The sequence below is a fragment of the Danio rerio genome, chromosome 21, assembly GCF_052040795.2.
Source record: "Danio rerio strain M-AB ecotype USA chromosome 21, GRCz13ab, whole genome shotgun sequence".
NCBI classification, from domain to species: domain Eukaryota; kingdom Metazoa; phylum Chordata; class Actinopteri; order Cypriniformes; family Danionidae; genus Danio; species Danio rerio.
The window spans coordinates 5,780,001-5,804,638 of NC_141041.1; the positions used below are offsets into that span (position 1 = coordinate 5,780,001).

The window sequence follows — 24,638 nt, forward strand, 5'->3', positions numbered from 1 at the left end:
CCATGCAGTGGCACGGCTGATTAAAGTCGGCAGCTACCATAAAGCTTCAGCCTTTTAATATTTAATCAGCATGCTTTCACAGTTTCAAAGCCTTCAGTATATTCCCCCACTCCTTTCTGAAGATAAAAATAGTAACTTTACTTGTATAGCACAAAGCGCTCCAGAGGAAAAACTAATCAAAAGCACATCCAAGAGTTTTCTTTTTTAAGTCAGTTGGAAATGCCCCTGTGCTCAATGTGAAGACTATAAAAGGAAAGTCCTGGCCAAACTTAAAGCCTTAGTGAACACTACTGGATGCATTATAAAAAGCAAAGCAAGCTCCATTACACAACACTGCCTGACCTCGGTGATGCTTCTGTGTCTGTACAACAGCAAATCCCTGCATCTGGGTTTTCGGCGTCTATTGAAAGATCTTCTTCTCTGAGATCTGCAAACAGCAAAGAGAAAATAAACTCCATATTAACGCTTGTGGTTTTGATTGTGTGATGCAAATTAACACCCAAGCATTGAATCCATTCAATTGGTGCATGACGAATAATAGATGTCAGTTTTTAGACCTGTGAAATTTGAATTCTTCTAAAAATATTTCGGTGGCTCAGCCTCACAGCAAGAAGGTCTCTGGTTCGAGTCCTGGCTGGGTCAGTTGGCATTTCTGTGTGGAATTTCCCGTGTTCCTCTGGGTGCTCCGGTTTCCCCCACAAGACATGCACTATAGGTCAATTGGATCAGTTTAATTGGCCGTACTGTATGGGTGTGTGTGAGAGTGTGTATGGGTGTTTCTCAGTGTTGGGTTATGCATTTGCATTTTTTCTTTGCATTATTTTCTAATAATCAACAAACCGGGCAGCGCAGTGGTGTAGTGATATCGCTGTCGCCTCACAGCAAGACGGTTGCTGGTTCGAGCCCAGGGCCGGAGTGGGACTCCTTTTTAGCTCTGGAGTTTCAAGCCTTAGACCGGCCCACCTCAGTCGACGATTGACTATATTAAAATAACGTCATTTCCAATTCAGTTTCTAATGACACTAACACGTCTTTATCAAGGACACAGCTGCTTTAGAACTTCAAATGTCTTTCATAAATATGAGAACATTAAGTCTTTACAGATATCCAGTCCTTTGTAATGGTCGTCACACAAATAAATAAAATATGTACCCCTACATAAGTAACCCAAACAGTATTTTACTGTCTTAACACTGAAAATGAAAAAAAAAATTATACTCTGGTGAAGTTCGAACACAGATCGGCGGCGTCGTATCATAACATGCTAACCACTAGACCACAATGGCGCTGTTAAGCACTGCTTTGTTATCTGCTGCTATTGATGTCTACTCATTTATTACCCTACCTTTTTAGATTTCTGATCGTTTTGTCAGATTTATTAATGTAGTGAATCATCTGATTTTCATTGAGCAGGTGTAATATTCATTAATATTAATTAATATTCACTAAGGTGCGGCTGTTTGGGGTGGAAGGGGGAGCAGCAGGCTGCATTTTGCTCACGGGGCTGCGAGAATATAAATAAAAAGAGCGGAGCTGCGGCAAAATAACGAATAAAAAGAGTGAGGTTATGGTCAAATAAACAAATAAATGGAAAAAAGTGCAACTGCTGAGAGTGCGAGCAGCTAGGGACACCGGCCCTCGCGGCCAAAAAACAATTAATCTCCCGATTAGCCAATCCGGGCCTGTTCGAGCCTCAGCTAGGCCAGTTGGCGTTTCTGTGTGGAGTTTGCATGTTCTCCCCGTGTTCATTTTTCAGGAAATAATGCACACCTGAGGCCATGTGTTACGTCCTTTAAGATGTTAATAGTAAACTAAGAGTATGTGACATAACATACAATAGTTTGTGTAAAGTGTAAAAACAAAACATACAGAAAACAGCACATTCTCCTGTGTGTGTGTGTGTGTGTGTGTGTGTATATATACACACACACATACACACACACACACACACACACACACACACACACACACACACACACACACACACACACACACATACATACATACATATATATATATATATATATATATATATATATATATATATATATATATATATATATATACATACATACATACATACATACATACATACATACATACATATACACACACACACACACACACACACATATATACACACACACACACACACACACACACACACACATATATATATATATATATATATATATATATATACAGATCATAGGAGTGATCCATTAAGTCAGAATTTTAACAAATCACATCAGGTCTATGAGATGTTGCATAATTGGTTCATTTTTCACCCAAGTAAAATTGTGTAGATATGCATTTCAACACATTGATCAGGTTTTTCTTGTCAAACTGCTAACATGGGTCAAAATCTGCCTGGAACTACCGTATCTGTGTAGTTTATCTGTGCATACCTTAAAATATTCATCAGCCAATCAGAATCAAGCATTCAACAGTCTCTTCAAAACACCAGAATAATTGCTTTTGGGCTAAATAATGTACAAAGTGAACAAGGAGGATTCTGTCCTAGCAAATGTGCAGTTTTCACACCCTTTCTTTCTGAAAGCACACTGTGTTTGAAAGGAATTATTTGGAAATGTTCCTCTCAAGCACAACAGACTGGGTTTCACAGGAAATGTGCAAATATATGAACCGTCTGAGCGAGAAGAACATTGTCTTGTGTCAGTCACAGCCGCGTTTGAGGCCCATGAGTCATAATCACAGCTTAAAATGACACTTACACTTACTAAGGGTCAAAATGACTGCTTTTAGCAGAGCGATGTCCTACTTATTTCCTTGCAAAACTAAAAAAGCCTATATCTGAAGTGTAACGTTTGCATTTATTTCCAAAGAGAAAATCCACTGTTATATCATTTATTATATAAAATTAGTTAGTTTTTCAACTTTATTTGTCCCCGTAGGAAAATTTCATTTGCAGCATACACTCACAAAGATATCTGACATTTCACATTTGACATTTATCGAAATAAATCATTTAAAAAACATAGTACTCCTACTCTAAATAATTATCCAGTCCACTAGCCATCAATTGCAACAGAGAGAGGAGGAATTTAAAAACTTAATTGCTTGAGGAATAAATTATCATTTTGTCCTATTTCTTACTTATCTAGGAACACAATATCGTCGACCACAATATCGTTAACAATTATGATAAAGGATGTCTCTCATCATTGACAATCAGAATAGCCTTATTCAGTACTTTGTATACCAGTGGTTCTCAAACTTTTTTCATCAAGTACCACCTCAGAAAACAATTGTCTCTCCAAGTACCACCATACAGAGCAGTATTGAAATACAGTAGTGTAGTAGGCCCAGTAAAGCAGCTACAGCTCTGCACAGTTCAAAAATGTGGCAGAATAAATCCTACTATTGAGAATATTTATTATTGTCAGTCACTTTAAACATTATAAATAGTCTGAACAATAACACTGTACTGTGCTTATTTGTAAAAACAAACAAACAGACAAACAAACAAACAAAAAAAACTCAACATTTAAATTGAAATGCTCTTTTTAAAGTTAAAAATAGTAGGTTACTGTTCTTAAAAAAAAAAAATAAAAATCCTGTACTTAAATAAAAATTAAATAAATGTAAAAAGTATTGCCATATAGTAGCAGACTCATCAACACCAGGAAATGTTGCCTGGAACTCAGAAATATAGGCTATATTTCATCATATATTCGTATATAAATCATTTTTTATAAATTTTGAAATATATGTAGCATGTACACATGACAAATTAGATTCCTCAGCGTACCACTAGAAGGACACGTACCACAGTTTGAGACCCACTGTTGTATACTATCAATATGCTTTCAAGAGTTCACACTTAGATATTGCTTGACAACTGTTAGCAGGTTTGGCATGCTGTCCCGGGAGAGAACCCTGAGCTCGGAAATAGTTGAGCCCAGGGCTCCCGCCAGGTCCATAGAGCATGTGAGGGGAGTACGAGATCAGGTGGTTCTCGAGAACTCCCCTATAGTAAAGGAGGAAAGGAGGAGAAAGGGATGGATGGGGGGTTTCTTCGGAAAACGAAGATAAGGGAGTAAATCTAGCTAGGCTACTTATAGTGAGTTAGGATAGATCTGATTGGCTAACTAACAAATGTAGATGGGTGGCCAGCTGCAGTCAATCATATCACGTGCTCCTCTCGAAATTAGTTTGTAAAACTTCACTTAATTTTACTCCGAACAACTTGTTACTACCTTCCTCAGTGACCTCTTCTGGGCCTTATAAGCATTTCCATACCAACAGGTCACACAAAACGTCGCAATATTATCGATAAAAGCACATGACCAACATGTTGTCAACATTAAAAGACAACAGTTTCTTTAAATACATTCTCTGTTAACACTTTTTCGCTTATACAGTCAGTCCATAAAAAACCTTAAGTTTATTGTCCAACAACACACCCAAATATTTATCATTTGTTACTAACTGAATTTGCTCCCCATTATTTAATGTGGGATTAGTTTTGCTTTGTGCGCTCTCTCTCTAAAATCAATAACCATTTCCTTAGTTTTGGGAATATTTCGGAGAAGGTTTGAATTTTCACATTGGTCTAAAAAGAAGTCAAGAAGTATCATCTGCATACTGTACAATCATTTACAGCCGCCAAATGCAGGTAGATTTCAGCTGTTAGACGGGTTAGACGACACATTAGCCACTTTGACTGGTTGAAAATCATTCTTAAATCGCCAGTGCTGCTTTGTCACTAAAGATTAGAATTTTAGTTTGAGACCGTTTATCAATATGTGTGCAAATGTGATCTTGGAATCGAGAAGCAGCACGACTGCTTCGTGCGAGCAAAAGAAAGCAGGTGAATACCGAATGAGAGGATGATCAAGCGCACGGTGATACAGGCGATCCTGGCTCACTGACGTCAGTGTCGCACAACTGCTGATCTGATGTGATGCGCACGAGTGGTTAAAAGTGGTGTGCATGAAAACGCAACTGGTGTGATCGGTTCCCTTTAAATAGACTGGAAAGTGCTCTTGCATGCACAGTGATGCTACATTCAAGAGCTCAAGTTTTTTTGTAAGCAGCAGTGGTTGCTGCTTTCACTTTAACCATTCTTTAAACAGATTATTAATGAGCCTAACGTTAACCCTGGGTGTGTGATCATTCTTTTTATTATTGCACACATAATGTTTTTTCCTGGCTTTTTTTTTTTGCTAACATTTTTTTTTATTTTTTATATGGTTTAATTATCATCCTTTACAATAACATTGCTTTAATAGGACATTAACTCTCCATTTATCTATAGTATAGTAACTTGTTGGCTAGGACCATTAGCCTGGACAGACTATTGTGTATAGTTCTAGATACATACAATTAAAACCAGAAGTTTACATACATTCTAAAAATAAAGGAACATAACTACTTTTTTAAAATGTCCGATGGTAAATCATACTAAACGTTTATTATTTTATGTCTGTTAGGATTACCTAAATAATTTACATTTGCTAAATGCCAGAATAATGAAAGATTTTTTTGAGATTTTTAAAATTAATTTCTAGACAGTCAAAAGTTTACATACATTTTCTTGATATTATTTAAACTTTGCTTTTAAACTTTAAACTGGTCAAACGTTTTAAGTATCTTTCCACAAGCTTCTCACAATAGTTTTTGACCCATTCCTCCTGAAAGAATTGGTGTAACTGAGTCAGATTTGTAGGCTCACACAAGCTTTTCAACTCTGCCTGCAAATTTTCTATAGGATTGAGCTCAGGGCTTTGTGATAGCCACTCCAAAACATTCACTCTGTTGTCCTTAAAGCACATTTTAACTAATTTTGCAGTATGCTTAGAGCCATGGTCTATTTGTAAGACCCATGTTTCCTGGCTGATGTCCTGAGATGTTGCTTCAGTATTTCTACATAATGTTCTTTATGATGCCATCTATGCTGTGAAGTGGACCAGTCCCTCCTGCAGCAAAACAGCCCCACAACATGATGCTTCCGCCCCCATACTTCACAGTTGGGATGGTGTTGCTAGGCTTGTAAGCTTTCTCCTTTGTCCTCCAAATGTCACACTGCTCATTATGGCCAAACAGTTTAATCTTAGTTCCATCAGACCACAGGGCATGTCTCCAAACATTACTCTTTTTCCCAGTTTAATTTAGCAAATTGTAATTTGTTTTTGTTGATGCTGTCTTGTTGATTTTCCCATGTTGTCACACAGAGAAGCAGTGTGTTTGAGGTTTTCCCTAAATGCTATTCTACAGTTGTGCCTCCAATTAACTCAAATGTTGTCAATTAGCCAATCAGAAACTTCCAAAACATTGACACCATCATCAGAGCTTTTTCAGAGGCAGAATAATCTTATTATATGTAAACTTGACTTTCAGGAAAAGTTTTAACAATTTCTCCAAAAATATCTCTCTCATTATTCTGCTATTAAGCATAAAAGAAATCAATTTGATAATTATAACTTACCTAAAAGAGAAAAAGTTTAGTCACATTAACATCTGGTTTTGTGCCTTTTTATAGTGTATTTAAACTTCTGGTTTCAACTTTACATGAGAATTATTATTTTTTTAATGTCAATTGTTTTTAAGAACATTGTAGTTGAATAAAAAGTTATATTTTGCTTGTTTTGATCCATTATTTAAAGTTTGTGGCAAGGAAATAATTAGTTTAGTGTGGCCAAAGGAAAAAATGGTAGATCCCTAGTGTTGAGGCCTGAAAAGTGAAATAAAACTAATTGCAATGCGACACTATGAAACCACAACCCATTTGCCCATGCCTATTGATCAAGGTTACAACATACAAAAAAGTTAAATGACTGAGGAGGCACATGGACATTACACATAATTTAAATAAAGTAATTTTAGCATGCCAAAGTCAGATTTATGCAAATAAAATATATCCTAACAACAAAATTGTGGCTGGCGAAAATGGCAAGTGGCTAGTAACTGGAGTGGCTAGTAACTGGAAATCTACTGGCCACGGTGGCTGGTGATCAAAAAAGTTAATGTCAAGCCCCGTTTATTAAAAATACTTTAGAATGAGCAAGAATGGGAGTGGTCATCTAAAAGTATTAGTCATTTACCTCTGTTTAATAATCAAGACTGACAAGAGTGTGACCGTGAGGGACGCCATCGGCCAGGGCGATTCCTCTGAGCGACATGAGCACCCGAATGAACAAATCATAGTTACGAGTGAAGACAAAAGGTTCAAACATTCATCTAAATTATATATTGATTTAATCTTCTTAATGTTTTAAGATTGGAGTCAGATAAAGCGAAAGACAAATATATTAATATTCGCAACCACCTTATATTCAAAATGGTCAGATACGAGTTAAATTTTAAGTAAATCAACATTGTGCACTGGAAAGACCGAACAGGCATTGAACCCTCATCCACCAGTCAACACTTTTATTGGGCCAACTGGGTGGTCCTTACAGTGGACCTTATTTCTATTTTAAAATGAACTCATACAAGAATTTGTATATGAAATAAATAACGAAGATTAAACACAACCCTGGGGAGCTGGGATCTGAAATAAAACCTCCCATTTTAACTTGCTGGATTGAAAATTGGTCACCAAGAAAATCATTTTATTGTCTAATTACCTTCTCCTTGTGTATAAAAATGCTGTTTTTTGATGTAAAAGTGGGCAATTCTTGACATTTCAGAACACCTACAGCAATTGTGCATTCATGCTTCTTAAGTGGAATATTCTCTGTGGATTTATTACTCATGTGTAAACCGCCTTTATATTAATGTGCCTGCAAAATGAATGGATGTAATTGTAAGCACTTAAGAGAGCATCTAAAGGGCCTCAAGACTACAGAAATCAAGGTTTCCTTCCCATTTTAAATATTGATGTAATGGCTTCAAAGACCAAGCATGTTCTGTGTTTGTGATTGCATTAATTTACATAAAGCAGAGGCAAACAGAAGACAACACAAGCTTAACAACTGGGCTATACTGCCATCTGACGGCCACAGGAATCAACAACATGGTGAGACCGAAACAAATATTTTCTGAATGTGAGATCTAACAATTAGCCTATGTTACAATATGAACTAATATTATAGCTTTAGCTTTTTACATTTTCAGGTTTCTTTTTTGGCACATTCGAGATATCTATCTATGTGAAAGAAATAATTGTAGTATAAAATTAGATTAGATTCAACTTAATTGTCATTACACATGAACAAGGCAACAGAATGCAGTTTAGGTCTAACCAGGAGTGCAATACATTGTTCATACACATTTTTACTACTAAAATTCCATGACATTTCCAGGACTTTCAAGTAAATTTTCATGACCTAATGTTTCAGGTATGTCTACATATATACATCGTAAATAATAAGAAAACCAATGCATGTTTAAATTTATTACAGCATATCATAAAACAATCTCTTTAGTTTGTATTTATTTTATAATTCTATTGAAAGTAAAAATTCATTTCAATAATGCTTACACATCGGCTCAGTTGGCGTTTCTGTGTGGAGTTTGCATGTTCTCCCTGCGTTCGCTAAATTGTCCGTTGTGTGTGTGTCTGTGTGTGTGTGAATGTGTGTGTGTGGATTCTGTTTCCCACAGATGGGTTGCAGCTGGAAGGGCATCCGCTGCATAAAAACTTGCTGGATAAGTTGGCGGTTCATTCCACTGTGGCAACCCCGGATTAATAAAGGACTAAGCCGACAAGAATATGAATGAATGAATGCGTACACATGGCGATTCATCCCTGACGGCATCTCTGAAATTAAGACTAAGCCAAAGGAAAATGAGTGAATGAATGAATGAATGAATGAATGAATGAATGCTTACACAGCATCCACAATGTAAGACCATGCTTTTGGCCAAAGGCAGAAAATAAGTAAAGAGAACTTACCTATATACAAGTTTACAGATATTAGTTAAACTAATGTCCACAATCTTTCCAAAACTTTGTGGGCCTTTCTGGTTTGCCAAAACCTTTTCAGGCCTGAAAAATGGCATGTCAAAATTCCGTGACTTTTCTAGGTTTTCCATGATCGTATGAACCCTGGCAATAGCAGCAAGTGCAGGACATACTGTAAGTTTTAAAGTGCAATAATAGAAAAACTATGGTGATATTTACAGATGGATGTACCATCAACATTATACACAGGTGGTATTATGCACAGAGATTTACAATAGATGAATATATGTACAGGTTGCTATTAATAATCAGAAGAATGCAGATAGATATGAACATAATTACAAATGTATATGTACAGTGGGTATGTACAATTCAAAAAGAATTATTGCAATCTAGTGCAATGAATATGTGCAATTTTAATTGTGCAAATATTAAATAATAAATACGTTAAAATCTATACTTAATAAAAATGTAACTTAATAAAGTTTAAATTTACTTAATTTACACTTAATTTACACTCAATAAAATACACTCAATAAAATACATAACATTTACACTCAATAAAATACATAATAAAATAATGCCTTATACTGTCATCAAATGATATTTCCTCAATCACTCTCTGAATTTTCCTATTGATTTTATTTAAATCATTGTTTTATCCCGATCTATTGTCAGCATTTAAAGTGGATCAGAACATTTATTTAAAGTTTTCTTAAAACTTGTGATTAATATCCAGTGTGCAGATTACACTTTGATGATCGGGGTACATTGATGATATTTTATTAATCTAATTTATTAATAAAATGTATATGTTTTCAGTGTTTTGAAGGATATTTACTGACTATTTTAGAGGTTACTGTAGGTCAAACTATACAAATTATGTGGAATTTTCCTTTTCTTAGGCTATATGCAGATATAATACCTATTTTACAAGAAACATGTTTTGTGACTACTTAAGATGTCTATCTGTGCTCTAGAACTGCCAGTTTCAGATAATATTTTCCTAGCATTGATTCATTGGCACGATTATGCATTCACAATGGTATAAACCGTTATGGGAGGGTCAATTGTTTATATATATTATACATTTTTAATTATTAATATTTAAGATATTGATCAGAGGTCAGAGAAAGCGATTTCTTAATATTAAAGGGCGGACCACCCCTCAACCCCATATATCTTGTTTTGACATTCTTCAGGGGGGATCAAGTGTTAATTTGGGGTGTCAATTCCCCCAAACCACCCGTCCCTACTGAAAAAAACTGCTTAAACCAGGCTAAGCTGGTTGGCTGGCTTTAGCTGGTTGACCAGGCTGGTTTTAGAGGGTTTTTGGCCACTCCCAGGCTGATTTCCAGCCATTTCCAGCCTGGTCTTAGCTGGTCAGGCTGGAAAACGACCAGCTAGAACCAGCTTGACTAGCCTGGTTTAAGCTGGTCATCTCACAGCCTAATCAGCTAAGACCAGGCTGGAAATGGCTTGAAACCAGCCCTGGAGTGGCCAAAACCCCTCTAAAACTAGTCAACTAGCCTAGGCTGGTTTAAGCTGTTTTTTCAGTAGGGTGTAATTCGCACTTTGGTAACACCCATTCTTGTCGTAATTTTGAAAAATTTTGATCCACTTCAAATGTTGACGCATGTGTGTGTGGAGCAAAAACAGATTTTTAAAAACAGAACCAGTTGCGTGGCTCTCAAAAAATCAACAAATATTAGTTACAAATCATGGTTTCTGAATTTTATGACTTACTTTTATTTAATGTAAAAATAATTTAGGGAATTAAAATAAGACAGTTTGCTTTTTGAACAGGCTGAAAATGTTTTGTTTACAAACCAAAGTGGCTCCTGGCGACATCCAGTGGTAGCCCACGATATTGGCTAAAAATAAATACAAGTCTGCTACAATACATTCATATTTAACCTTCATTACCTTACATTCATCACTACTTGATATTTCCTCAAAAATTCTCAGAATATCCAATGTAATTATATTTTAATTTCCAGTCAGAAGTCACAACCTTTAGCCAAGACAAGTCCTCATAAAAGTAGCGCGACTTTTCTACATAATACTTTTACATACTGATTTTCATTACGATTTTGAGGGCTTGCCAACAAAAATAGTCGACTTTACACACCGAAGACATCCAGATAAACGAGGTAAGAACCTAAAATCAAAACTGTTGTAAACTCACCCGGTGAAAAGCCAGGAATCTCTCCACGCTCCTGCCAGAAATTAATTGATGTAAATGGAGCGCAGCTGCGACTCAACTGTCGACTTTGCTCAGTTTTAGTGATTTTATACTTACTATTTTACATAAACTAACATTAATAACCACAGGTGAAAATAAAGCAGACGTCAAAATCATTGTTTTATCTTTGATTTGTGATGAAATGTCGCAGCTGGGATCGGCTGTGCCCTCATCAAACTTACCTGAGGGCCTCCCGGTGTCCAGTTTGGCGCTGCTGATCCTGGTGCTCATCCCATGCGTGCTGCTGCTCCTGCTGCTAAATTGTTTGTTTGTGGGCTACAAACTGTTCCGGATGACCCGGAGAAAGAGAGACCGATACGGGTCCGAGATGTCGCTCATGCACTCTTCATATTCCACCCGCCAGAGGATCACCCGGTTCTCTGACGAGCCTCCGGTTGCTCCGAACAGAAAGACTAATTATGTTTCGGTTTCGGTGCCAATGCTCGCGCCACCCATCACTTCATCCCTGACCTCCTCCGCAGAGAGACGGGCCACCGGGCAGCGCGCCATGTTTCTACGCCCGGACGGGGCCACCTACGCCGGGTCAGAGTCATTGCGCGTGCCGCACTGGAGGACCAGCGCTCCGGTTCTGGTCCAGTCCAGTGATTCGGACATGGAGCGGGTCAACACTGTACCGCCGAACTCACCAGTACTTCGAGTGACTCCAAATGGGGTAGGGTCCTAATATGTCATTAATATTCAGTTTTTATTTGGGGAAAAGTTGGTTTTATATTCGCACATTTGGACTTTTTCCATAGGCTAAAAATTTCAGTGATAGTATTTTTGTAAATTCTAAATAGATAATTTCAGTAATAGTATTTTTTGTAAATTCTAAATAGAGTGTTCCCATGCTTCTTGAAAGTAGGCCTACATTTTAGACACAATTATTCAATGCCTGGAAAGTACTTAAAAAAAACAAACATAAGTCCTTGAAAGTGTTTGAGTTAAATTTTTAAAACAAAAACTGTTCATGGTGTTATTTCTATAATTGTAGCTTTACTATTGAAAAAAATGTTGATTTAACAAATTATATTTAAATATTGAACAATAATAACAATGCACATTTGATAATTATTTCAAAAACCTTAAAATTGTCAAAATTTTTGAAAAATATTCAGACATTTTTAATGCAATTCAATCAGGGGCGGACTGGCCATCTGGAAAATTTGGCAAATGCCAGAAAGGCTGGACCATTTTTAAAATGTGTGCCGGTATACTATTTTTTATTTTTATATGTATTGTTTTTGCATGTAGGCAGCTTTTATCTCTTGCAAGATGTGAATATTATGATGATGATGATAGTAATAATAATAATAAATGTTAATCATTGGCCCAATCTGCAATAGCCAGCTGGTTTCGAGAGGGGCCGACCCAATTAGAGGTTAAGCGGATGTAATCAAAATCTGACAAGAATGTCTAACAAACAGTAAGTGCAACACAAGCTAATTGTCAGAGATGGACCGTAAAAAAGTAAAAGCAGTGCCGAAGAGCTCAGAGAAAGCAAAAAATTGCTCTAAAATCAGACGCTGCCTAATGCATAAAATTAACTGAAATAGTTTTGAAAGCCGGCAGCGCAATGGGTAGCACTGTCGCCTCACAGCAAGAAGGTCGATGGTTTGAGCCAGTGTGATTTAATTTTCACTGCTGAAAGTCCAAACACTGTGCAGCTCCACAAGTCCCAAACCAAGCAAGCCTGTGGCGAGGAACAAAACTTCACCAATTGACAAAAGTGAAGGGAAAAAAAACCCTTGAGAGAAACCAGGCTCAGTAGGGCACAGCCATTTCTCCTCTGGCCAAACGTCCTGTGCAGAGATACAGTCTAAAAATGTAAAAAAAAAAAAACTATTAGTTTTAGATTATTAAATTAAATTATTATTAATCTATTAAATTAGCCCCAAGGCCTCCCGATCTAGACTTTTATCTTTGGGGGTCATCTGAAGGCAATTGCCTATGGTGTGAAGATAGTGCAGGTACAAGATAGTGGTGTACAAGATGTGCAGCATCTGAAACTACGGATACTGGAAGCCTGTGCTGGCATTTCTCCTGCAGTGTTGCTATCAGTGTGTGAAGAGTGGGAGAAGAGGCTTGCATTGACAATCCAACACGATGGGCCACACATTAAACACATTTTATTAGTGGTCAGTAACTTGTGAATAACTTATGAAAGAATAAAGTACATTAAAAACAAGCACACCATTGCTTTTCTTGTGAAATTCCCAATAAGTTTGATGTGTCAAATGACCCTCTTCCTATTGAAAAAAACAAAAATTGGATCCAAGATGGCCGACTTCAAAATGGCCACCATGGTCACCACCCATCTTGAGAAGTTTGCCCCCTCAAATATACTAATGTGCCACAAACAGGACGTTAATATCACCAAAAATTCCCATTTTAGTAAGGTGTATCCATATAAACGGCCCACCCTGTGCATTACATTTAGTTTAAACTTGACTGTTGGGTTTGTCCATTTTATGCAAGGCTGGTTTAATGCAACTCTGTTTAAGAGTGTACATACAAGTTAACTAGGCAAGGCAAGTTTATTTATATAGCACATTTCATAGACAGTGGCAATTCAAAGTCCTTTACATAAACAAGAATAAGAACTAATTCCTGTAATTAAATTACTTTTTCATTGAAAATTAAAGGAATTACCATTTTTAGTTGGCTACTTACAATACTTGCCACAAATACTGTAAATATATGCAACAGTTCTGTTTAAACTAGTCACATAATTCTACTTTTCGGCCAACACAATTGTACATGCATAAGATTTTTTGATTTTGAGTGTGAGATTAGTTCTAGATGAAATGTGGCTTGATTTAGAAGTGTTATCATTCAGGTGTTTCACATAGTAACTTGAAAATCGATCTTACTGGTTCCAGTTCTCAGTGCCGATGACTTCCCTGCGTAGAAGCAGCACCATGGAGCTGGAGAGCACGTCTCTGGATAAGATCCATGTGGAGTGCGAGTCCGCCAGCATCATCCCACAGGAGAACTCCTGTTATGTGGTATCATCCAGCTCCTCGGCTAGAGGGTCTGGACTGGACAGTGACTTTGGAGCCAGTGCAGGTCAGTTTGCTGATTCCTATGAATGAATTAAGACTCCAAAAGTTCAAAGCATTTTCTTAAAAGTACATGCAGTGATTCAACTCCCTGACTAAAGTGCTGAATTTCCATGACTTATAATGGATGGTCTCATCATTTTAAAATGGTTTTGGCTTGAATATGAAATTCTAGTCACTATATCAACACTGAATAATTTACCACTGCCTCACCCATATTTAATAGCTTGATAGCAGTTTTACAAACGTTACATTTAGCTTTTCTGTCACCTATTGTTTTAACACCCAAAGTTCTCATTTTGAAGCCAAAGCAGACAAAGTGTGTAATATCCTGACACGGCAGCTTTAATTAACAGATAGTCCCTGCGTCTGACTCAAGTCATTGCCTGTTGATGAGCATGAAAGAAATGAAATGGAGCTGGAAAATGTCCAAACCATAACACACAAAAAATTCATATTCCATGACTTGGGGAAGAAAATATTTTCAGACTTCCAATATCTGGAAGAGACATTTCTAAATTACACAATACTCCAGAAATTCCAACGATGCCTGCAATTAATTGCTATATCTCTTAACTATTAAGCAGTACATACCGTTTTTAAGATTGGTAAACATTTTAGCACCGAATAATCTAAATATTATGGTATGTCTTTTATAGTTTCCAACCAAATCTAACAATTTTATATTCATTATACACATTGTCACCATGCATATTGATGTTTTTTTCACATAAGAATGGGTGCAGCCATTGAAATCTTATTTGCTCAAGCGTTATGTTGCAAACTAGTATTTTATTATACTATATTTATCCAGTCATAAACATTTACTCATCAAATAAACAAATATTTTCTGCCGTTTATTATTTTTAGTCATTTCCCCCAATAGGTAAATGAATTGGGATGTACTCTAAAATCGCTTTGCAGATTAAGTTGGCATGCATAAATACTTGGCAGCCTACAATGAATAGCTTAGCTCAGTGGTTCTCAACCATGTTCCCAAAGGACCACTAACACTGCATGTTTTGGATGTCACCTTTGTTTGTCACACCCATTACAGGTCTTTCAGTCTCTGCTGGTGATCTGAATCAGGAACATTAATATTTTATAGCAGCGAATTCAGTAGATTAACTCAATAACATGCCAAAACTCAATGTTAGAGACGTCCTTTAAATCAAGATAAATTAACGTTACAGGAGATCAATGTGGAGATCAGCTAACATTAGTTTTGTCTTCTTAATTATTATTCCAGACCCATAAAGAAAATTACATAGCGATCACCTGTAATTTCCCCGTCATGGCTAGGTTAGGCGTGTATCAGCAAACTAATAAAGCCCTCACTTCACAGAATAAGCAGTGTTCTACCAACACTGTAGGTCAGAAAGTATAGTTTACTGCTGAACAACTTATTTTATCATGGTAAAATAACAAAGAAATCGAATAACAACACTTCAAGCTCTTCCTGAAGCTCTGACGGTCTGTTTTGAGAAACTGTCAATCACAATGATACGGCCCATTAAATTACTGGCTGAAATTATACTCAGGGCTCAACAATAAGGATTCCCTGAAGGCTTGGGGCTACCATGAGAGACGCTTGGGACAGTAGACAGGATCATTAATGCCCCAATTGAAACAGTGCTGCCTTGTCACAGAAGTTTTATGCCCTGCTACGATTTGTCAATTGTGTGCATTATTAATTTTGTGCTTTTAAGTCTTTAAATGCTACCATATTGCCATTTGGTTTCTCTTATCTGATTTGATGTTTTGAGCATGCTATTTTTTTCCCTGTAACTTGGTAACAACCAGTACATTGAAGTGACGGCAACATCAAGCTATAAGGGTAAAAGAAAATGGGTTTGTAACGTCTTGGAAGCAGACGTTTACATGGGAACATGACAAAAAAAATTAAGTAATGTTTTGCATAATTTGCCGTTAGTTTGGCAAGTCAGCCACCTTTTGTTAAAATTTTTTTTTTTAACTGCAACAAAATACCTGCATATTTTCCACACTTACAATTTTGCTCATTTTACATTTATTAACATTTTTAAATATTTAAATTCTAGATTTACAGACATTACTTTTGACACATTATTTAAAATGTGGATAAAAATAGCCATTAATTATTCTTATTTTGTGGGTGGGGCCAGTGAAAATTTTGCTAGAGCAAGTAAAAATCTGAATCATTGGCCCGATATTAAACCGATACTCTAGACCAAATGAAGACCTGCACCTATATCAGCATAATAACCAGTGACTTCATTGACCAGAACCATCTTTCGGTAATTTTTTTTTATTTTTTATTGCAAGTGTGATTCATTTTTGTATTTGGGCTCAATCCTCGTTTATTAAACTGAGGCGGTGGGGTTTATGACTTCTACTGAAGCCAGCGATCTAATAGCTGGGAGCATCATCCAAAAGCAGGCCTGTGGCACACTTCGTTAAGACAAGAGTTCAGAGCTGGTGGTCCTCCAAGAACATGGTTGAGAAACACTGGCCTAGCTTGTATATTAAAGTGTTTTTAGTAGTCACTGTTAATGAATGTAATTGTTCTGATAGCATGAGGCTTTATTTCTTCAGTTACATTATATTTTTTGTATGTATTTATATGATCATACTTGACCATTTAAAATATATATTTATAACTGTTTGCTTAAGAGTTTTTCCATTCTTTGTATTCTTCCAATTGTTCATTTAGGTGTTTCTCTCCGTATCCTCTCTATGGATAGTGATGGATTTCCGGGCTCAGCCTGGGCGTCCGCTCTAGAATGGGATTACTACGACCCAAGTTACGTCACCCAGAACCACGTCCCAAAACACAGACCCCAAGCACCCCCAATCACCACTAAACAGTACTGGGTCTAGAGCTCATTCTCCATAGAGATCCTGAAGAACTCCAGAACGAGACTCGATTCAGCCTTTCTCACTCTAGAACTCGTTGAGCTGAGTCTGGATTTAATCTTTCTGGCTTCAGTGCACTTATGAAATGTTCACTTGCCGTTTTAACTGCAACACATCACATCTTCACAGTACACACTTCATGTATTAAAAAGTTAACGATCACAGCTTACTTCTGCAGCAACTCCTAACAGGTTTGTTCTGTTTAATAATTTGCATTACAGAATCACTCCACAGTTGGCCTCGTCACTTCAGACCACTTTCACAGTGTTTGTCTCACACTTTACCTCTCACTGTTTGTTATTTATATATGTTTGTCACGTGATTCTCAGCATGGAGTTACTGAGGTGTTTAGAAAAGGCTGGTTGACTCACACTTTTGTATGAAAAAAAGTATTTAGATTGTGCCTGAATTGAATAATAAAGTTTTAAAATAAATGATTGCTTTTTTTATTGTGGTGTAACCAATGTTATATCTAAAGCAAACTGTATGTAAAGAGGACATTTGGGGTGGTAAATATTGACCAAATGGATAATGATCTTTTAAAAGACAATGAAGCTATAGGAGATACTTAATAAACTAGATTTATTATAAAACCATTTTCAAATCAAGACTTTAGTTTGCATTGTGAAGTGCTAGGAGCTTTTTTCCGAATATTAATATAAAAAAAATTAAGGTATTCAGACAGACATTTCAAACGTCACTTTTTATTGGAAACACGTTATGAGGAGCTGGACGCAGCCACTGCTGCCCGACGGGGTTTGGGAACAGTTCCCTCACGGAATCCATTTCTGAAATGCACAGAAAACAGACTTGTCAACAAAACATCACGCGCAGATACATTTCAATGGTCCTAAAGATGGTAAAAAAAAAACCATGAGCAAGATTGGAGAAATGCGTTTAAGACTCTAATAACAGTAAAGGCTTTCCTAACAAAAGCCAATCTACGAATCAGGCTTACCTCAGTACAAATCTGTTATCACTGGACAGTCATTTGTTCAGACATTTATTTTTGAACATCACTGGCAAGCCATGTTACAGATGCTAACTTGAGATTTGGGCGTGTAGTTGATTACATTAATTTATGCGTTTTAATGCTGCACTGGGTATATTCATGACAAAATTAACACCTAAAATTCAACATGTAATTTACAAAATGTTTAGAAAAAAGATGACAATAAAAAGTTATATACAGTATAAATATTGTAAAAGTATTACAGAAGACTCCTTTTTAAACATTTCCATTTAATGTTTGTCAGAAAATCTGTCTAATATAGTTGAAAAATATACATTAAAGTGTTTTACAGTTAAAATATTCTTGCATTAGACACAAAATGGTTTCTCTTTTCCTTTTGGAAAGTCTTGTGTGGGATTTGATTCAACTAAATCATCCAGCAACAGTTTGAACGTCACAGCATCAAAGAATAACATGCTAAAAAACACATTTCAATGGCAGGAATTTATATAAAAATTATTATAAAGACTGGTTTTAAAAAAAAATGCAGAAAAACTTTTAATCCTCTAAATGCATTAAAATGTTTAGTACTTTATTTGCCAAAATTTCAAACCACTAAGTTATCAAACTTATTTTAATTGTAAGAACTCTCTTTTAGATTACAAATAAAAATAAAAAACAATTGTTTTTCTGTTTAACGTAATTGTGCCCTTAATCAACTTTTCAACTCAATTAGACATCAAAAGTAGACCAAAGTTTGAAAAAATAATCTTTATTCTTACAAAACAACTAAGAGCTCCTTAGTGTCATTAACAATCACAAAAAGGTAATAATTTCAACAGTATCATAACTTTAAAAAGTTATTGAGGGAAAAAAAACTGGAATATATTGAGTTTAATCAATTTGTGTAGTCTTAAATGTTCTTGCATTTCTTCCAAGTCAAAACAAAGACTCAAAAACATGAAAATCTGATCAGACCACAACATTACTCACCTGAACCTGCGGAAAACAACCTTCATGTGTCTCATGCGGCCGGTTCCTGTGGTGCTACGTCTCTTAGCCTTAGCGCTCCAGTTGTCTACAAACAAAACCAATCATTAAACTTTAAACGAATGACAGAAGACTCATGTCCAGCTTCTGTTCAGGCACACCTCAGGCTTACCTCAGTTCAAAATCAGTTATCACTGGACACTCATTTGTTCAGACATTTATTTTTGCACATCACTGGTAAGCTTTTAATGCCAGGTTTCTTATAAATTGAGTAGGGCTGCACAATCAGCACAATATTTTATTGCGATAGTACATGCAATATATTGCAGACTTGATTTATTTATTAAAATATATCTAGTGGTTGTCTATCTAAATTTGACCTATCAGATGAGCCTTACTATCTTTATCCCCGCCATCACAGTAGTTTCTGCTTTGCTATTGGCTGAAGCAGCCCAAAGCTGAAGGTAAACACTAATGGTGGGATTCAAGATGATGAAAAAGACAACAGAGAATAAATAGCAGAATACCTGCTGATGTTTTCACTAAATGTTTATAGACTAAATCTTTACACCTCAACAGATTTTTTTTTAAAGTCTGAATTAAAATTAGGTAAAAAAAAAAAAAAGTGTAACATCATTGCACAAATAAATGACTTTTAGTAAATAATAGGTATTGTATATTTTTTCTAGTACTGTGCAGCCCTAAAATTCAGTCTAAAAACGTAGGCCTGTTTAAAAATTTCACCAATTTGGGCTCCTTAAATCTGCTAGGCTAGAACGAGGATGGGCACCCAAACTCTTTAACCTGAACACAGGGACACTTACACTTTCTCTTGCGCTTGGCAGGGTATCCACACTTGCCGCAGGTGGATTTCTGCAGATGATAAGCCTTGGATCCACAGCGGCGGCACAGAGTGTGCGTCTTATTACGACGCTTACCGAAAGACGACGTACCCTTCGTCTGGAATAGGAAAGAAATTCATGAAATTTAAGTTTTATGTACATAAATTAAGGAAAAAGTCCTGAAATGATGCATTTAAAGAAATTGAGGAGAAGTTGGTTTTTACATTCTCAAATTCGTGGTTTCTCCTTAAAGGGCTACGAAACACCAAAACACATTTTTGGAGGTGTTGACAGACGTGTATATGTCCAACGTTGCTAAAAACACTATTAGGACACAGATCTTTTACTTAAAAGCGGTTGTTTTTGCATTATTTCGAACAAATTCGTTCTTCCTGTTTGAAAAGAAGTTGAAGCAACGTCACGCACATGAGATCCTTGTGGAGCCAGCGTGGAGACTGGATGCCTGTACCGGCCCGTACAACATTACATCTTTTGAGTTTATCAATTGATGGAAAACCCTTAGTTCGAACCAATTATAATAATAACTAATAATAACTTTATTAAAATGCATGATAGCTTCGAATACCCCATGTTGTGTTGCCAACCGTAATTAAAACAAGTGGAAGAATTGGAGACATGCGTCATCAGTGTTGCGTTTATAAATGTGCTGCAAGATTTTGTTCCATTTTCCCACTATGAGAGCACAGCGATTTCAGATCGAATATTCAAAGTTAAACAAGTTGTCACTGTTTAAAAAAAATGAATGAAGTAAAATTAAGTGCGAAGAGAAAAACAACTTTACCACAATTTTAAGCTACTTTATGCAAAGGTAAGTTGGTGAGGGTGTTTGAGACAAGAAGGTAAAAGTACTGTTTAAAGACAATCAATGAAAACCACAAACTACCATAATCATAATTTGATACCGCTTAATGTAGATTTGCAATACTGACATGTTATTCAGACGGTTAAGAATTAACTCTGTCAGGAGACCATTATGTTTATTTGTTGTGCACTATGATTTAAAAACTTTGCCAATTTACATTAACGCATGATAGGCAATATTTAAAAATTGAGCATTATAAATAGCAGCATTCATATAATTTTTTATTTTATTTTTTTGCTGTACTTAAACAGGCTGAGGATATGATGCAAAGCAAATCTTCATTAGTAGTAAACATTTAGCAGGCAACTAGAAACTGAATTCATAAGCTTATACTAAAATAGTTTAACAGGCTCTGAAGCATGTTTGCAGACAAGAATATATAGATCAGAAAAATCGTTTAACCATTTATTTTAATATTACGCAATTAAAATAACGAGGCAGTGAATTAATTCGAGGCTTCATTTGTTGTGCACTATGATTTAAAAACTTTGCATACCAATTTACATTACACACTGCATGAACGGTATATTCAAAAATTAAGAATTATAAATGGGAGCATTCATATAGCAGTGTTTTTTATTTTATTTATCTGTTGGCGAGTTGCTGTATTAAAAAAGGCACAGGCTGAGGATAATATTATGCAATTCTTCATTGGTAATCATTAACATTAATAAATAAAATTAGCTGGCAACTAAAAACTGACTTCCTATGTTTGTACTAGAATACAGGTTCTGATGTTTGCAGACAAACATATATAAATCAGAAAACTCATTTAGTCACTTATTTTTATTATTATAACGCAAATAAATGACTTCAATCAGGCAGTTAAGAACTAATTGACAGGAGACCATAACTTTATTAGTTGTGCACTATGATTTGAAAACTTTGCATGTCAATTTACATTACACACTGCATGAAAGGTAATATTAAAAAAATGTAGCATTATAAATGGCAGCATTCATATATAACGTTAGCAGTGTTTAGTTTTCAATTTATCCCATTTGACTCTTGGTGATGATGGTAATTTGCAGCAAGTTAGTAAAAAAAAACAGGCTGAGGCTATGCCAAGCAAATCTTCATTTGTAGTAAACATTACGATTATATTTGAATAGTTTACCAGGCTCTTGAAATGTTTGCAAGCATAACTGTTACTCGTACATAGAGGTAAAGTTGGTTTTATAGTCGGGTATTCAGACATTCTCCTTAATAATATGATTTGAGAAAAGTATTCTTTACAAATTCTGAATAGGGAAATCATATTAGCAGTCAATGATTATCAAAAAACAACCATGTTTACAGTCAGTTAGATAGTGCTAATGTTGTTTTAAAGTCATACTTGCATGATAATTCTGACCGCATATTCAAATTAGGGTGGTAAAAACAATATAGAGACAATTACATGAACGAATGTGAAAATATAAAACCAACTTTACCTCAATTACTCGTACGACGAACGTAGCATTAGCCACACAATTCACTTCATAATGATGGTGTTAGATTAATTAACGAATTCAGACGCTCTCATATTCATCAAGTCTCAATTTTGCGTGTTAACCGTTCATTTAAACACTGAAGATGTAATAGCGACCCGGTATGTTTTCGCGAGCTCGCCAGTAAATGAACGGGGAGGCTAAGCGACATGCTAGCTTATTTTAAAAGATCATCAATAACACTCAAAACCTAAAGAGCTACAATCATAACATATAATATTGAAAACCGAATACATATGGTTGTGATATTAATAAAGGTACAGTATTTTAAAACAAATTATGAACCAGATGTTAGAGGATTTTGAGGGCAAGGCGCTGAGAAACTCACCATCTTTCCTCAGAGCTGATTCGAAAGAGACCGGAAAAGACGCTGGTGTACCATTAAAACACCACCGGCGCGCTTTTGGTGTAACGACTATAAATGTCCCCATACTGTTACTGCAGGCTTCTGCATCCATAAGTTGATGAACGACGACGACTAAAAAACGTTTTATCACTGGTTAATTTGCTGGTTTATCTAGATCATAGGTGATATTGATAAAGTGGAAGCTGTGATACATATATAAACATTTACTAATATTTTATCAGTCCTAAGTGTCCGAAATTAAACAGATGGAAAGTTGAAGGGACAGTTCACACAAAATTGAAAATTAAGTCAATATTTTCTCGCCTTTTACTTATTTTCTTGAGAACGCTTTTTTGAAGAATATTTTGAAGAAAGCTGTAACCATTGACTTCCATAGTAGCTTTCAAAATATCTTATTGTGTATTCTACCGAATAAAGAAACTCAAAAATGTTTGGAACCACTTCAGGGAGAGTATGTACATTTTTTTGGTGAGCTGTCTCTTTGATAGGGTTTTATGTAGTCATTATAATTAACTTAATTTAATCATAAAAAATAAAACAGTGTTTAAAAATAAAACATTGATTTATTTCCTTGTCTTTTATTAATGGTTTTTAAACAGTAACGGCTCACAATCACCACAGGCAACCATCATAAATTACAGAGCTGACAAAAATGTCTGGACTCCGACCGTCCCTGCATGGGACATAAAACAAAATGACCTTCATAGGCTGCCGCAATCTTCTGATGTCAAAGCAAGACAAAGCAAGGGTTATTTGAGGTGCCGTTTCTATGATTGGCCAGGTGTGTGTATTTGTAATTCACAAAAATATGATATAAAAATCCCAATTATCTTTTACTAATAAGGCAAATGACATTATTAGGGAGTCAATAAAACGGCAAAGTAAAAATGCTAATCATTTTAAAAGAATGTGTGAGGGTGAATGTGTGTGTCTGTGTATTAGTTGGGGCTAAAACATTTGTAATCCGTTGTCTAGATGTCAATTTTGGGTGACGCAGTGCCGCAGTGGTTGGCACTGTCGTCTCACAGCATGAAGGTTGCTGGTTCGAGCCTCGTCTGGGTCAGTTGGCATTTCTGTGTGGAGTCTGCATGTTCTCCCTGTGTTGGCGTGGGGTCCAAAGTCCAAAGACATGTGGTATAGGTGAATTGGGTAGGGTAAATTGTTTGTTGTGTATGTGTGTGAATGAGAGTGTGTGGGTGTTTCCCAGTGATGGGTTGTAGCTGGAAGAGCATCCGCTGCATAAAACATATGCTAAATAAAATTATTAAAAGAACTAAAGCTGAAAAGAAAATGAATGTATGTGTTTTTTTATTTTAGAAATTGAATCATAGAATAATAAATACAAATTTTAGCTACACAATCTCATAACTAAGATTTATAAATTCAGAGAGCTTGGGAATTTCAGTTGGTCTGTTGACTTTTTTCCATTAATATTCACAATGGATATTCACGCTTTTACAATGTAAATTGTGTCAAAGCAGCTTCACATAGAAGATCATAGTAAATTAAAACAGTGTAGCTCAGTTTTCAGTGTTTAAGTTCAGTTCAGTTTAGCTCAGTTCAGTGTGGTTTAATAATCACTGCTGAGAGTCTAAACACTGAAGAGCAAATCTATTGATGCACAGCTCTACAGATCTGGAACTATGCAAGCCAGTGGCTACAGTGGCGAGGAAAAAACTTCACCAATTGCCAAAAGTGAAGAATTAAAAATCCTCGAGAGAAACCAGGCTCAGTTGGGCAGAATCATTTCTCCTATGGGCAAACGTTTTTTGCAGAGCTGCAGTCTGGGCGCCAGAGGCTAAAGAATGCTGGACCTCAGCGAAGACTTGTCTGTCCCTGGAGCATCACAGGAATCAGTCTCATGCTCTCCACTCCACAGCAGCTGCTCAGGATACGGCCTGGTCCAGGATTATGGAAACCTTGGGATCATCTCATCACTGGTCTTGAATCAATCAGTGGAACTGCATAGTCTGAGGGCCTCAGGATAAGTATCCCCAGGAGGAAATTAGCGTAGCTGCTGTTCATAGTGTATATATAAAT

The 24,638-nt window shown here is 36.1% G+C and overlaps 2 protein-coding genes, 1 long non-coding RNA gene and 2 other non-coding genes across 13 annotated transcripts in view; 1 reads left to right on the top strand and 4 right to left on the bottom strand.

Moving 5' to 3' along the window:
- LOC141379962 (uncharacterized) overlaps positions 1-11,777 on the bottom strand; it is a 49,528-nt gene extending 37,751 nt beyond the window's left edge. For 6 of the 8 annotated variants that reach the window (XR_015519899.1, XR_015519895.1, XR_015519891.1 and 3 more), the window contains exons 1-2: positions 11,300-11,777; positions 343-427 (exon numbers count right to left, since the gene is read on the bottom strand). This is a non-coding gene — a long non-coding RNA (uncharacterized LOC141379962). Of the gene's footprint in view, positions 1-342; positions 428-11,060 lie in introns of all 8 variants that reach the window. The other 2 variants (XR_015519892.1, XR_015519893.1) reach the window with 2 other exon arrangements.
- On the top strand, positions 10,938-17,508 carry hwa (huluwa). 2 transcript variants are annotated; one of them, NM_001423776.1, is given in 3 exon segments: positions 10,938-11,790; positions 14,000-14,186; positions 16,872-17,508. In NM_001423776.1, coding segments are annotated over 3 exon segments (885 nt in total). In that variant the 5' UTR covers positions 10,938-11,259; the 3' UTR covers positions 17,039-17,508.
- A 101-nt stretch (positions 17,509-17,609) lies between these two features.
- On the bottom strand, positions 17,610-22,588 carry rpl37 (ribosomal protein L37). The gene is given in 4 exon segments (NM_001002069.4): positions 17,610-17,862; positions 19,020-19,104; positions 19,841-19,976; positions 22,560-22,588. Coding segments are annotated over 4 exon segments (294 nt in total). The 5' UTR covers positions 22,563-22,588; the 3' UTR covers positions 17,610-17,792.
- LOC137488890 (small nucleolar RNA SNORD72) lies at positions 18,026-18,103 on the bottom strand. The gene has a single exon (XR_015520951.1). It is a non-coding gene; the product is annotated as a small nucleolar RNA SNORD72 (small nucleolar RNA).
- LOC137488891 (small nucleolar RNA SNORD72) lies at positions 19,182-19,260 on the bottom strand. The gene has a single exon (XR_015520952.1). It is a non-coding gene; the product is annotated as a small nucleolar RNA SNORD72 (small nucleolar RNA).
- Positions 22,589-24,638: the final 2,050 nt, after the last annotated feature.